At 41.5% G+C, this 16856-nt stretch overlaps 1 protein-coding gene across 1 annotated transcript in view; it reads right to left on the bottom strand.

The window, feature by feature from the left end:
- Positions 1-16856, bottom strand: part of LOC109890863 (guanine nucleotide-binding protein G(i) subunit alpha-2) — a 150211-nt gene that overhangs the window by 41461 nt on the left and 91894 nt on the right. Inside the window, exon 2 of the mRNA XM_020482946.2 lies at positions 9978-10020. Coding sequence (XP_020338535.1) covers positions 9978-10020 — 43 coding nt within the window. The remainder of the gene's footprint in view (positions 1-9977; positions 10021-16856) is intronic.

Here is a 16856-nt window from a genome sequence, read left to right as displayed (position 1 = left end):
CCCATAAAAAAACAGACTACGGTTTGCAACTGCACATGGGGAAATTGCACATTGGAGAAATGTCCTCTGGTCTGATGAAAAAAAATAATAATAATGACCATCATTATGTTTGGAGGAGAAAAGGGGATGCTTGCAAGCCGAAGAACACCATCCTAACCGTGAAGCCCGGGGGTGGCAGCATCATGTTGTGGGGGTGCTTTGTTGCAGGAGGGACTGGTGCACTTCACAAAATAGATGGCTTCATGAGGAAGCAAAATTATGTGGATATATTGAAGCAACATCTCAAGACATCAGTCAAGTTAAAGCTTGGTCGCAAATGGGTCTTACAAATGGACAATGACCCCAAGCATACTGTAACGGGATTCTTCTGTTGAAGGAGAGGCGGACCAAAACGCAGCGTGATTATTGTGATACATCTTTAATAAAGATGAAAATAGAACAATATACAAAAAAACAAGAAACCGTGAAAAACCCAGAAAACAGCCCTATCTGGTGTAACAAAGACAGGAACAATCACCCACAAACCCCTAACACCAAACAGGCTACCTAAACGTGGTTCCCAATCAGAGACAATGACTAACACCTGCCTCTGATTGAGAACCATATCAGGCCAAACACAGAAACAGACAAACTAGACACACAACATAGAATGACCACTCAGATCACACCCTGACCAAACAAAACATAGAAACATACAAAGCAAACTATGGTCAGGCTGTGATACATACTTCCAAAGTTGTGGCAAAATGACTTAAGGACAACAAAGTCAAGGTAGTGGAGTGGCCATCACAAAACCCTGACCTCAATCCCATAGAAAAATTGTGTGCAGAACGGAAAAAGTGTGTGCGAGCAAGGAGGCCTACAAACCTGACTCAGTTACACCATCTCTGACAGGAGGAATGAGCCAAAATTCACCCAACTTATTGTCGGAAGCTTGTGGAAGGCTACCCGAAACGTTTGACCCAAGTTAAATAATTTAAAGGCAATGCTACAAAATATTAATTGAGTGTATGTAAACTTCTGACCCACTGGGAATGTGATGAAAGAAATAAAAGCTGAAATAAATAATTCTCTCTTCTATTATTCTGACATTTCACATTCTTAAAATAAAGTGGTGATCCTATCTGACCTAAAACAGGGAATATTTACTAGGATTAAATGTCAGGAATTGTGAAAAACTGAGTTTAAATGTCTTAGGCTAAGGTGTATGTAAACTTACGACTTGAATTGCTCACAACATCCCTGTTAGGGAGCAACTCTCCTTAGCCAAGATCCACCTGACAAGTGTGGCATATCAAGAAGCTAATAAAACAGCATGATAATTAAACAGGCGCACCTTGTGCTGGGGACATAAAAAGGCACTCTAAACTGTGCAGTTTTGTCACACAACACAATGCCACAGATGTCTCAAGTTTTGAAGGAGTGTGCAATTGGCATGCTGACTGCAGGAATGTCTACCAAAGCTGTTGCTACAGAATTGTTAATTTCCCTACCCTAAACCACCTCCAACGTTGTTTTAGAGAATTTAGCAGTACGTTCAACTGGCCTTAGACCACGTGTATGGTATCATCTGGCTGAGCGGTTTGCTGATGTCAACATTGTGAAGAGAGTGCCCCATGGTGGCGGTGGCGTTATGGTATGGGCAGGCAAAAGCTACAGACACAATTGCATTTAATCTATGTCAATTTGAATGCAAAACAAATACAGTGACGAGATCCTGAGGCCCATTGTGAGGCCCATTTTTTTGTATGTATCTGTGACCAACAGATGCATATCTGTATTGCATATCTGTATTCCCAGTCATGTGAAATCAATATTATTAGGGCCTAAATGTCTGATTTGCTCATTTCTGATTTCCTCATTATGAACTTCAACTCAGTAAAATCAATGAAATTGTTGCACGTTGCGTTTATATTTTTGTTCAGTCTGCATTCTGAAAGAATTCAGTTCCCTTGGATTTTTCCACATTTTGTTACGTTACAGCCTTATTCTAAAATGGATAAATAGTTTTTCTCCCCCTCATAAATCTACACACAATATCCCATAATAAAGCAAAAACAGGTCTGTACAGATTTTAGCAAATGTATTAAAAATAAGAAACTGAAATATCACATTTACATAAGTATTCAGACCCTTTACTCAGTACTTTGTTGAAGAACCTTTGGCAGTGATTACAGCCTTGAGTCTTCTTGGGTATGACGCTACAAGCTTGGCACACCTGTATTTGGGGAGTTTCTCGCATTCTTCTCTGCAGATCCTCCCAAGCTCTGTCAGGTTGGATGGGGAGCGTTGCTGCACAGCTATTTTCAGGTCTCTCTAGAGATGTTTGATCGGGTTCAAGTCTGGGCTCTGGATGGGCCACTCAAGGACATTCAGAGACCCGAAGCCACTCCTGCATTGTCTTGGCTCTTTGCTTAGGGTCGTTGTCCTGTTGGAAGGTGAGCCTTCACCCCAGTCTGAAGTCCTGAGCGCTCTGGAACAGGTTTTAATCAAGGATCTTTCTGTACTTTTCTCCATTAATCTTTCCCTCGATCCTGACTAGTCTCCCAGTCCCTGCCACTGAGAAACATCTCCACAGAATGATGCTGCCACCACCACGGTTCATCGTAGGGATGGTGCCAGGTTTCCTCCAGATGTGGCGCTTGGCATTCAGCAAACCGAAGAACCCTACAGTAAATGGTTCCACATAGCACCTTTTTTTCTAAGAGAGGTATAGTAAAAGTTAGCACACGGAGAAGCGTAGTGCAGAAGGAAAGAACCAAAACACCTTGATAAAGGGGAGGTGCAGGCAAGCAGATGGGGAAATTTGTCTAGTAGATATATAGTAAAACCTGCAAATAGCGAACGTAAACCAGGGTAAAACGTACTACCGTCCCCGGTGCCCAATAAAAAAAACACACAACCCTCCCCAGAGAGAAAAAATTAATAATTTGGATCACCCCTATCCCCCATTAAATTACACTCTGTCCCTTTGAACAGCAAAATTATTATAGATGACGTCACACTCCGTTGAATGTGCGCAGGGTAACCTTTTGTCTTCCATCAAAACCAATACAGGTGGTTGGTGGACAAAACAAAGCTTTGGATGTCATTAGTCTGATGAAGTGATACACACTGTCGGCACACTGCTTTGACGTAAAGTGCTTAACGATTTTGAAGCATGCCTCGGAGAGCCAGTATCAAATGTAACATGACTAAGGATAGTCACCACAAAACAGCCCTATCTGGTGTAACAAAGACAGGAACAATCACCCACAAACCCCTAACACCAAACAGGCTACCTAAACGTGGTTCCCAATCAGAGACAATGACTAACACCTGCCTCTGATTGAGAACCATATCAGGCCAAACACAGAAACAGACAAACTAGACACACAACATAGAATGACCACTCAGATCACACCCTGACCAAACAAAACATAGAAACATACAAAGCAAACTATGGTCAGGCTGTGATACATACTTCCAAAGTTGTGGCAAAATGACTTAAGGACAACAAAGTCAAGGTAGTGGAGTGGCCATCACAAAACCCTGACCTCAATCCCATAGAAAAATTGTGTGCAGAACGGAAAAAGTGTGTGCGAGCAAGGAGGCCTACAAACCTGACTCAGTTACACCATCTCTGACAGGAGGAATGAGCCAAAATTCACCCAACTTATTGTCGGAAGCTTGTGGAAGGCTACCCGAAACGTTTGACCCAAGTTAAATAATTTAAAGGCAATGCTACAAAATATTAATTGAGTGTATGTAAACTTCTGACCCACTGGGAATGTGATGAAAGAAATAAAAGCTGAAATAAATCATTCTCTCTTCTATTATTCTGACATTTCACATTCTTAAAATAAAGTGGTGATCCTATCTGACCTAAAACAGGGAATATTTACTAGGATTAAATGTCAGGAATTGTGAAAAACTGAGTTTAAATGTCTTAGGCTAAGGTGTATGTAAACTTACGACTTGAATTGCTCACAACATCCCTGTTAGGGAGCAACTCTCCTTAGCCAAGATCCACCTGACAAGTGTGGCATATCAAGAAGCTAATAAAACAGCATGATAATTAAACAGGCGCACCTTGTGCTGGGGACATAAAAAGGCACTCTAAACTGTGCAGTTTTGTCACACAACACAATGCCACAGATGTCTCAAGTTTTGTAGGAGTGTGCAATTGGCATGTTGACTGCAGGAATGTCTACCAAAGCTGTTGCTACAGAATTGTTAATTTCCCTACCCTAAACCACCTCCAACGTTGTTTTAGAGAATTTAGCAGTACGTTCAACTGGCCTTAGACCACGTGTATGGTATCATCTGGCTGAGCGGTTTGCTGATGTCAACATTGTGAAGAGAGTGCCCCATGGTGGCGGTGGCGTTATGGTATGGGCAGGCAAAAGCTACAGACACAATTGCATTTAATCTATGTCAATTTGAATGCAAAACAAATACAGTGACGAGATCCTGAGGCCCATTGTGAGGCCCATTTTTTTGTATGTATCTGTGACCAACAGATGCATATCTGTATTGCATATCTGTATTCCCAGTCATGTGAAATCAATATTATTAGGGCCTAAATGTCTGATTTGCTCATTTCTGATTTCCTCATTATGAACTTCAACTCAGTAAAATCAATGAAATTGTTGCACGTTGCGTTTATATTTTTGTTCAGTCTGCATTCTGAAAGAATTCAGTTCCCTTGGATTTTTCCACATTTTGTTACGTTACAGCCTTATTCTAAAATGGATAAATAGTTTTTCTCCCCCTCATAAATCTACACACAATATCCCATAATAAAGCAAAAACAGGTCTGTACAGATTTTAGCAAATGTATTAAAAATAAGAAACTGAAATATCACATTTACATAAGTATTCAGACCCTTTACTCAGTACTTTGTTGAAGAACCTTTGGCAGTGATTACAGCCTTGAGTCTTCTTGGGTATGACGCTACAAGCTTGGCACACCTGTATTTGGGGAGTTTCTCGCATTCTTCTCTGCAGATCCTCCCAAGCTCTGTCAGGTTGGATGGGGAGCGTTGCTGCACAGCTATTTTCAGGTCTCTCTAGAGATGTTTGATCGGGTTCAAGTCTGGGCTCTGGATGGGCCACTCAAGGACATTCAGAGACCCGAAGCCACTCCTGCATTGTCTTGGCTCTTTGCTTAGGGTCGTTGTCCTGTTGGAAGGTGAGCCTTCACCCCAGTCTGAAGTCCTGAGCGCTCTGGAACAGGTTTTAATCAAGGATCTTTCTGTACTTTTCTCCATTAATCTTTCCCTCGATCCTGACTAGTCTCCCAGTCCCTGCCACTGAGAAACATCTCCACAGCATGATGCTGCCACCACCACGGTTCATCGTAGGGATGGTGCCAGGTTTCCTCCAGATGTGGCGCTTGGCATTCAGGCCAAAGATTTCAATCTTGGTTTCCAAAGAATCTTGTTTCTCATGTTCTGAGAGTCCTTTAGGTGCCTTTTGGTAAACTCCAGCGAGCTGTCATGTGCCTTTTACTGAGGAATGGCTTCCGTCTGGCCGCTCTACCATAAAGGGTTGGTTGGTAGAGAGCTGCAGAGATGGTTGTCCTTCTGGAAGGTTCTCCCATCTCCACAGAGGAACTCTGGAGCTCTGTCAGAGTGACACTCGAGTTCTTGGTTACCTCCCTGACCAAGGCAGTTCTCCCCCGATTGCTCAGTTTGGCCAGGCAGCTAGCTCTAGGAAGAGTCTTGGTGGTTCAAAACTTCATTTAGGAATGATGGAGGCCATTGTGTTCTTGGGGACCTTCAGTGCTGTAGAAATGTTTTGGTACCCTTCCCCAGATCTGTGCTGCGACACAATTCTGTCTCAGAGCTCTAAGGTTAGGTAGAGCTCTAAGGACAATTCCTTCGACATCATGGCTTGTTTTTGCTCTGACATGCACTGTCAACTGTGGGACCTTATAGACAGGTGTGTGCCTTTCCAAATCATGTCCAATCAATTGAATTTACCACAGGTGGACTCCAATCAAGTTGTAGAAACATCTCAAGGATGATCAATGGAAATGTGATGCACCTGAGCTCAACTTTAAGTCTCATAGTAAAGGTTCTTAATACATATGTAAATAAGGTATTTTTGTATGAATTTGCCAACATTTCTAAACACCTGTTGTCACTGTCATTATTGGTTATTCTGTGTAGATTGATGCTCAAAATGTTTAAATTAATCAATTTTAGAATAAGACTGTAACGTAACAAAATGTGGAAAAAATCTGAATACTTTCCGAATGCACTGTATATCTGTCACGTTCGTCATAACGAGGAGATCAAGGAGCAGCGTGATAAGAATACATGCTTCTTTTAATGAAGAATAAACACTGAAAAAACTATACAAAACAACAAAACGACGTGAAGCTATGAGACACGAGTACTGACAGGCAACTACACACTAGACAACAACCCACCAAATACCCAAGGAATATGTCTACCTAAATATGGTCCCCATATCAGAGACAACGATAAACAGCTGCCTCTGATTGGGAACCAATCTAGGCAACCATAGACATATAAACACCTAGATATACACAAACCCTAGACATACAAAACCCCCTAGATAATACAAAAACTACACAAACCACCTATGTCACACCCTGACCTAACCAAAATAATAAAGAAAACAAAGATAACTAAGGTCATGGCGTGACAATATCCACCAGCGTTAGATAGATAGATAGATAATGTATTGTCATAAATCATTTAATTGTAAAGGTTAATAAGGATGGTAGAACCCTTCATAGAGGGTTCTAGGTAGAACTATATACAGGGGTTCTATGAAGAAGTCTACATAAAGGGTTTTAGGTAGAACCCTCTGCAAAGGGTTCCATATGGTGACAAACCAAAGAACCCTACAGTAAATGGTTCCACATAGCACCTTTTTTTCTAAGAGTGGTATAGTAAAAGTTAGCACACGGAGAAGCGTAGTGCAGAAGGAAAGAACCAAAACACCTTGATAAAGGGGAGGTGCAAGCAAGCAGATGGGGAAATTTGTCTAGTAGATATATAGTAAAACCTGCAAATAGCGAACGTAAACCAGGGTAAAACGTACTACTGTCCCCGGTGCCCAATAAAAAAAACACACAACCCTCCCCAGAGAGAAAAAATTAATAATTTGGATCACCCCTATCCCCCATTAAATTACACTCTGTCCCTTTGAACAGCAAAATTATTATAGATGACGTCACACTCCGTTGAATGTGCGCAGGGTAACCTTTTGTCTTCCATCAAAACCAATACAGGTGGTTGGTGGACAAAACAAAGCTTTGGATGTCATTAGTCTGATGAAGTGATACACACTGTCGGCACACTGCTTTGACGTAAAGTGCTTAACGATTTTGAAGCATGCCTCGGACGGCCAGTATCAAATGTAACATGACTAAGGATAGTCACCACTTTCTTATATTTAAATAATAACGTTATACATTTTCCATAAAAATATCTAATAGGCAAAAATATTGACAGAACTGAAATTTGCAGTGTACAAACTTGATGAACAGGAATGGCATTTACTCTCATGGGTGGACAAAAATAACTATCTGAAAGCCACGCCCCCAATAGGCCACACCAAACATGTTAATTTAACCATCAGTTGGATTTGTATCCACTTTCATGCTGGGTTGATGCAGTAGCTGATTTAAAAGAAATAGTATGGGGGTCTCTTTCAGGTAGTTATTTTTGGCCACCTGTGAGAGTAAATCTAATTCCTATACATGAGGTTAATAATACCCTGAACAGATTACATTTACTATCACCAGTGGCCAAAAATAATTATCTGAAAGCCACATCCCTACTAAGCCACGCCTCCAGTCTTCTAATCTGTCCCAGTGGGGACATAGCTCAATAACCCAACTAAGTGACCCAACTGGCTGGGTCAAAATAGCCCAATGTGTGTTCTGTCCAATATTCACCCAGTGCTGGGTAGTTTTTAAACAAGCATTTTTTGGAGTGCAAGGTGCTACGTTTAGTTGCTAAGAGTTTGGATATTCAGTCAATGACCGTAATGTTTAGTAGCATATTAGCTCTGTTACTCTGCAGTCCTGTGCAAATCTCCTCTGTGTGTAATACATCTTGTCTCCCCTGTGTGTTGGTATCTGATCCACTTCTCAGCTTGTCATGCACAAGGGAACGCTCTGCATGTTAAGCGTGTGTGTGTGTGTGTGTGTGTGTGATGCTAGCGTCCAGACTTCATCAGAATGCAGGAGGCAGTGCAGAGAGAGCACAGGAGCACCAGGACAACCGCACATGAATCCCAACGCAATATATCACCTCATAGGAAAAGTACAGGGATTTAACCCAGTTAGTTACCTATGAAATGTTGTAATTCTATCTGAAGGTGTTGGATAAAGCAACCATTTTTACTGCATTTTACTAGTCTCCCTGGCCTCCTTTTATGTTGACACATGATCTCTGTGGTAAGAGACGGAGCTAATGCTTAAAGAGCTGAAAAATAGATTAATCGCCTGGCTAGCACACAGGAATGTGAAAAATTAAACCATTTGTGTGTGTGTGTGTGAGTGTGTGTGTGTGTGTGTCAGACATAGACATACACATGTTTTGTATACGTCATTGGTGAACGTGTCCCTGTAATTGAGTGTCGGTTTGATCAGTCATTACAGTAACCACAGGGCTAGAACTAGAGGTCGACCGATTAATCGGTATGGGAATTAGGGCTGATTTCAAGTTTTGATAACAAATCGGTAATCTGCCTTTTTGGACGCCGATTATGGCCGATTACATTGCAATCCACGAGGAGACTGCGTGGCAGGCTGACCACCTGTTATGCGAGTGCAGCGTCAAAAGGACCTTGTGGCTGCAAGGAGCCAAGGTAAGTTGCAAGCTAGCATTAAACTTATCTTACAAAAAACAATCAACCTTCAACCTAATCACTAGTTAACTACACATGTTTGATGATATTTCTAGGTTAACTAGCTTGTCCTGCGTTGCATACAATTAATGCGGTGCCTGGGAATTTATAATTGAATCACAGCCTACTTCAACTTCGCCAAACGGGTGATAATTTAACAAAAGCGCATTCGCGAAAAAAGCACAATCGCTGCACAAATGTACCTAACCATAAACATCAACGCCTTTCTTAAAATCAATACACAGAAGTATATATTTTTAAACCTCCATATTTAGTTAAAATAAATGAATGTTAGCAGGCAATATTAACTATGGAAATTGTGTCACTTCTCTTGCGTTCAGTGCAAGCAGAGTCAGGGTATATGCAACAGTTTGGGCCGCCTGGCTCATTGCGAACTGCGTGAAGACCAGTTCTTCCTAACAAAGACCGTAATTAATTTGCCAGAATTTTACATAATTATGACATAACTTTGAAGGTTGTGCAATGTAACAGCAATATTTAGACTTAGGGTTGCCACCCGTTAGATAAAATACGAAATGGTTCCGTATTTCACTGAAAGAATAAACGTTTTGTTTTCGAAATGATAGTTTCCTGATTTGACCATATTAATGACCTAAAGGCTCGTATTTCTGTGCTTATTATGTTATAATTAAGTCTATGATTTGATACTTGATAGAGCAGTCTGACTGTCCTCCAATAATCGGTATCGGCGTTGAAAAATCATACTCGGTCGACCTCTAGCTGGAACATTCGGTGCACTGAGACTCATGCTTTCAGTAGCCAAAGACAATTATGGGCAGGAAGATGAGAGGAAGCCAGCCCAAAAACCACAGCCAGGAAGACAAGTGGATTTGCCCTCCATGTATCTACCTTAAAAACAAATGAATATGCCTATGTTCAACATGCCTGACTGTCTGCCAGGACTGAATCAGCAATGTATCAGTAGTACTGTAGACCAATCCCACAAGAAGTGAGGAGGACTGGCTGACTCGGACCGATGAAACCAAAGGAGGATAGAGTGCCTCATCTATTAATATTAAGGGAGTTCATGATGTGTCCTGATCAGTTAGAGAAACTGCTGATTAAAGATGTCTGTAACTCACTTCATCTGCTTGACAATGGTGCTCTTCCCCGACTCCCCCGCACCTGTAGGAGGAACAGGAAACACACAGGTTAGAGTTGAATCTGCATCGGACTATTATCTCTATGCAGACTGTGTGTGCGTGCGTTTGTGTGTGTGTGGTCTTGCATAGGGCCGTGGCCGTCACAAAATTCCGTCAGCCGGTGATTGTCAAGCAAATAACTGTCGGTCTCACGGTAATTGACCGTTAATTAACATAAACACATTTAGCATTTGTCCCTTACGTCAGGTCCTGATCTGGCTATGCCAAATGGCTGTGGGCTACGCTAGCTCATTTAGTAGACAAGGTTTGCTTAGAATTCCGTGGCATTATTTTATAGTATGAAGAATACAATTGAACAAAGCTGAATAAAATAGAAATGACATTTTCTACCAAATGATTTGAAGGAGTGTGCACATCCGACTATTCTGTGCTGAGTGGTTAAAAAATAAATAGGTATATGCTTAATTTAGAGTTATTTAGGTAATGTGAGTTGTTCTACAAATGTTGGGCTATATGTTTTGATTTTTAATACATTGTAAGGGTGCATGATGCGACTCTAATGAGATTTGAAAAAAGTCGCTTGAAAGTCATGAGCTCTGCTTTCTATTTTTTTGCGCAAGCAGCGTTGTGCTCTTCTCCCTGAGTGCTCCGCTCTCTGACGCACCTTTCACGCACATGGTACTCCATCACGTGAGTGATCAGGTATTTTTCACAGGCTACAAGTGAAGACAGGCACATCAGGGACACAACTGCGAGCTTCCTTATACAATTCCGAGGTGCATATTGAAGATATTGGAAGAACTGTCCACATTTACTTTTCGTCAGCCAACAAGATGAGTAGGCCTAACGAACAACAAAAGCACTAGTCTATGTCAATCTACCATTCCCCATAGTACAAAAGTTGACCTATTCTGTTCTGTGTGAGGAATAAATATTCCAAACATAGTCTGGGACAGTTGTGGGATGCGATAGATCCCAAAGTAATACATAAAAAAAAACTTGTGTACGCAATGTGGCTGACGAAACAGATCAGAACGTTTAGCTTTAAATGTTGATAAACTATTAGGCTATTTCTTCACATTATAAGCGCAGCAATACGCACATGGCAGTAGGCTATAAGTATGAATGTTCCATTAGGGGGAAAACACCATGATCAAAAGTGACCACAAATGTGATTACACATGTAATGCTTTTATTATAAATGTGCATTTTTTATGGTTAAAAAGATCTTCCCCAAACTCGAAACTCACCTGCTGCGTATGTATGTATGCCAGTTAGGCTCTACACCCCTTGTAAAGCGGATTAATGTGCTTCATTTTAAGAAGTTATTTGGCCACTTTAGTTATTTGGCCACTTTTCAAAAGATATAGGCGTATGGGCAAGTCAACATGAGGTGTGCGGCTATGATTAAAAGAAGTCACAAAAAAAAGGCTTTGTTTCTTGCCTTATGCTGTGCATCGTTCACAAGTGATAATATAATTCACAAGTGATCGGCTTATATTGTCACCCATCAGACTATTCTTGATTTAATCTTGTCTTTGAATACACTAAATAATATTTGTTTGGATTTAGAATGGACCATTATCATGCACCTGTCTAGAAACAGGGGCAGCGGGAAAAAATACATTTCCTCTATGCACCTAAATAGCAAATGGAGGAAGATTTTCCTGTAGATCATTTTCAGGTAGGCTATACTCCTGTTGTAAAGATAATCAATTTTCTAAATATTAGGAAAGTTGAGAAATAAATATAGTAGGCTGATGGGACTCCCCTCTTTTTAATAGAGGCCATCACTCTGTTTTCTCGCCCAATTGCATAGCCTATAGAAATGTTGTGCAACATGAGCTCTCATGAAGGGTTTGATTAGATTTTCGATTACATTCAGGCTACGAATGACCATCAGCATCAGAGTTGGGAGAAAGTAATTATCGTGACTAAATGGTCACGTGAAATTTGACTGCCTTTAGGACTCGTGATCAGCAGCCCTAGGCTTGTGTGCATCCACTGAATCCTAACTGAACTCTAGCCATAACCATTCCTCTAGCAAAAACTCTTGTGACCCTCTGACAAACTCAGACAGTCTACCTCACCTTTCTCTCGCTGCACTGTACACAGGGTTGTTCATTAAATCAAATCTAATTTTATTGGTCACATACACATATTTAGCAGATGTTATTGTGGGTGTAGCGAAAGGACATGCTATATAGAGTGGGGATATTGCATTCTAAACTCAGACTGTCTGCAGTAGGCTGAGAGAGGCTGGACTGAGGGCTTTTAGGACTGTTGTAAGGCAGGTCGTCACCAGACAACACCGGCAACAACATCGCCTATGGGCACAAACCCACAATCGCTGGACCAGACAGGACTGGAAAACAGTGCTCTGTTCTGGTTTTGTCTCACCAGCGGTGATGGTCGGATTCATGTTTATTGTCAAAGGAAGGAACGTTACACCGAGGCCTGTACTCTGGAGCAGGATCGATTTGGAGCTGGAAGGTCCGTCATGGTCTGGGGCGGTGTGTCACAGTATCATTGGACTGAGCTTGTTGTCATTGCACGGCAATCTCAACGCTGTGCGCTACAGGGAAGACATCCTCCTCCCTCATGTGGTACCCTTCCTGCAGGCTCATCTTGACATGACCGTCCAGCATAACAATGCCACCAGCCATACTGTTCGTTCTGTGCATGATTTCCTGCAAGACAGAAATGTCAGTGTTCTGCCATGGCCAGCGAAGAGCCCGGATCTCAATCCCATTGAGCATGTCTGGGATCTGTTGGATTGGAGGGTGAGGGCCGTTCCCCCTAAAAATGTTTGGGAACTTGCAGGTGCCTTGGTGGAAGAGTGGGGTAACATCCCACAGCAAGAACTGGCAAATCTGGTGCAGTCCATGGGTAGATGCACTGCAGTACTTAATGCAGCTGGTGGCCACACCAGATACTGACTGTTACTTTTGACCCCCCCCCCCTTTGTTCAGGGACACATTATTCCATTTCTGTTAGTCACATCTCTGTGGAACTTGTTCAGTTTATGTCTCAGTTGTTGAATCTTGTTATGTTCATAGAAATATTTACACATGTTAAGTTTGCTGAAAATAAACGCAGTTGACAGTGAGGGGACTTTTCTTTTTTTGCTGAGTTTATATTCACTCAGAGGTTTATTTTTCACTTTAATAAAGGATCCATCTGTGGCTAGTCTTTAGTTGGTGTTGGTGGCGTTGGTGCCTCTATGACAATTAAGGCAGATGTCAGAGAGCCTTTTTACTGAAGAATGTGTTTGTTTCATATGACTGTGTTTTCTTTTCATGTATTGTGTAATTGATGTGTATAGATATGTATAGTGAATTGTTTTTTAATGTGTTCTTGCAGGGCACATCTGCGGCAGAGACCGTGGTCTCAGCATGACTTCCTGCTTAAATAAAGGTTAAATAAATCATTGTGGAGTACATTCCATTTCATGGCCAGTTAACACATTGGATAGCAACAGATCTTTACTCATTGTTTCTCTGTAGGAAGTATTGTAAAGACTCTGCTAACACCCAGGAGAAGAGATAAGAATTAAACCCGAAGTGATTCCTGCAAACCAAATTGGACAGTTTTGATTTCTGTGTGAACATTTCTAGTGTTGATTCAGGAGTTAAATTCACTCTGTAAGAGTGAAATCAACACTCAGTAGTGTAAAATAAAGGGAAAGGGGGATACCTAGTCTGTTGTACAACTGAATACATTCAACTGAAATGTGTCTTCCGCATTTAATCCAACCCCTCTGAATTCAGAGAGGTGCGGGGGCTGCCTCAATCGACATCCATATCATCGGCACCCAGGGATCAGTGGGATAACTGGCTTGCACAGGGGCAGAATGACATAATAACCCCCAGTGTTGGTGTTAATAACCAGAGTTATTGTTTTACACTTTGGAGAGTAAAACAGTCCCATCAAAACCACCCCCATCATTATTATATTTCCCAACATTCTCTACTGGCAACTAGATTTTGTAGGATTGTTTTTAAATATATGTGTTTTTGCATGTACATTGGTTAAACTTGTGCTTCACATAGATAAATATCATTTTTCTAAACTAATCCGATCAGATTTATTGCACCCATTACAGAAATGGTTGTTCCAGTTTAGGTTGTGTTAGTCTTCTTATACATTTTAATCATTTTGGAAGTCATTCTGAGTGTAGGTTGTTGGTGAATAAAAATCCCGGGAAGAACCCTCCAAAGTTAAAAGGGTTTTCAGATGGTTCATAGATGGTTTTAGGAAGAACCTTCAAATTATAAGAAGGTTATTGGTATGACCCTTCATAGAGGGTTCTAGGTAGAACCACATACAAGGGGTTATTTGAAGAACCCTACAAAGAGTCCTAGATAGAACCCTCTGCAAAGGATTCCCCTAGGGGAACAAACCGAAGGATGGTTTGGTTTACTTAGCACTTTTTTACTAAGCGTGTATGTGTGGGGTTACACTATTATTGCACACAGAGTGAGTTCATGAACTCATTTAAGCTTGCCATAACAAAGGGGTTGAATACTTATTGGCTCAAAACATTTCAGGTTTTCATTTTAAATGAATTTGTAAAGGTTTTGAAAACATAATTCCACTTTGACATTATGGGGTATTGTGTGTAGGCCAGTGACAGGAAATCTCTGTAATACAACAGAATGTGGAAAAAGTCAAGGGGTGTGAATACTTTCTGAAGACACTGTACATTTGACACTTCCCAAGTTAAATATACACCATTGATTTTGCTGTGTGCTCTGGGGAGAAATGATCTCAGAGCTTTTGTGACAAGACAAGACAATGCCCTTGAGGCCTCAAACCTCAAATCTGACTGCTATGGTTTTTATTTACTCTGACGCAAGTTATATTAAGCCATATGAACTGTTAGTGCTGTAGTGATTCAGCTCATTCTCACTCGTGTGCTCCTGTTTGGAGTGCAGGTCCCAGGCCCGGGCTCTTTTCCCAGCCCCTATGCTGTCAGCGCTAGCTATGCCACTGTGTTGTGTCCCTGCGCTCCACCTGGCCTGGCCCTGTCACGGTGCATCAAGCCCTGCCATGACAGCCCAGAGGTGCCAACAGCACTATTCCAGCCCTGGCCTTGCCTGTCACCACCACTCACACCTCATCACGAGGGCACTCGCGCACATAAACACATACACACATAAACACACACACACACAAACACACACACACACAAACACACACACACACACACACACACACACACACACACACACACACACACACACACACACACACACACACACACACACACACACACACACACACACACGCCTTCCAGAGAAGGTGGTAGTGATAGAGAGAGAGTGAGCGCGAGAGAGGGGGGATAAAGTGGGCGTGAGAGACTGCATGTCCTCAATCACTAATGAAAAGCTAATTCCTCCTCCTCCAGTCTGTTCTGTTCTGTTTGTGTGTGTTTGCTGACAGACACAGAGGGAGGGCAGCATCTAATGCAAGTTGAAATGTGGGTAGGACTCAGTTGGTTGAGAGTCGTGACTTTAAAGGCGAGCCCAGCACAGAGACGTTCTGCTCATCCATCCATGTTGATGACCTCTTTCCCATCCCTGAGGCCTAGTCCATTCAGGAATGCCTTGGTGTCTAACTCCATCCCTATTTTTTAAGTTTAGGCCTGCATTCCGAATGGTTAAAGTAAGGATTAAGGTTTGGGACAGGTTTAAAACATTCCATTTAGGCATTTAGGTTAAGGTAAGGGTTAAGGATTGGGATAGACTAAAAAGTGTCCACAGCTGGGATTGAACACATAACCTTCTGATCCAGAGTCATGGGATTACACCCATCCACAACGCCAGAGGAAAACCCAAGTCTACTTGATGGTAATAGCGCTCACTGTTGGCCCTTTGAAGGTATTTCCCAGACATCCTCAGGACATGGATAGAGGTCCAATTTCGACATCAATCTTGAATCTCCCTGTTCTTGCACAGCAGATCTGATCATTTGATCATTTGATAAACGTGGCCAGTCCTCACAATTAGAAAGAAGAGACAGAAAACAATAACAAAGCCAGATGGCCTACTGTTCATCTTTCATTTGAATAAGCTCTCAACCCTAAAGATGCACTCACATCTCTTGACTCTCACTGCCAAGGGTTCTCTCAGACTGGAGAGTCTTGGCCCTGATCCTGCTGAGTGGGTTGGTGTTAACGTAGCATACTCTGAGTCTGTATGGGTATTTGGGCAGGGGGTGGAGGGGTTGACATGGAGAATGGTTTATTTATCTGAAGGGACAGACCATCTGCTGACAGAGCACAGTAGGTCAAACATGAGGAAGTCACGGTGAAGCTAGAAAATTCTACCCTTCTCAGATAAAAACACACAGAGAGCAGCAATCAAAAGACAACTCCTGAAGTCTGTTTTGAAAAAGATAAAAACAAAAAAACAAACAATGATGGATTTTCTACTTCATGACAGGAATTTCTAGTGAGCCACAGAGATAATTCTCTGGCTTCATAGTGGAAGTCTAGTTTTATTCTCCATTGAGCAAAAACAATAGAACGATCTGGTGAATAATTTACTACTTCCTTTCCCTTTATAAATTATAAGGCATGTTGTTTCCATGACCTAAATGTGGTAAACTTAAAAGTTTTACTGAATTGTCTCAGAACTATGGGTCCATATTTAGTGCAAAATGAATTATGTGTCAAAACGTATCAGCTGACAGAAAATGGATATACTGTACCAGTCAAACGTTTGGACACATCTACTCATTCAAAGGTTTTTCTTAATTTTTATTATTTTCTACATTGTAGAATAATAGTGAAATCATCAAAACTATGAAATAACACCTATGGAATCATGTAGTAACCAAAAAGTGTTAAACAAA

Source organism: Oncorhynchus kisutch, linkage group LG5 (assembly GCF_002021735.2).
Source record: "Oncorhynchus kisutch isolate 150728-3 linkage group LG5, Okis_V2, whole genome shotgun sequence".
Classification (NCBI taxonomy): domain Eukaryota; kingdom Metazoa; phylum Chordata; class Actinopteri; order Salmoniformes; family Salmonidae; genus Oncorhynchus; species Oncorhynchus kisutch.
The sequence above is the reverse complement of the archived record's forward strand: the minus strand, read 5'-3'. Positions and strand labels throughout refer to the sequence as shown.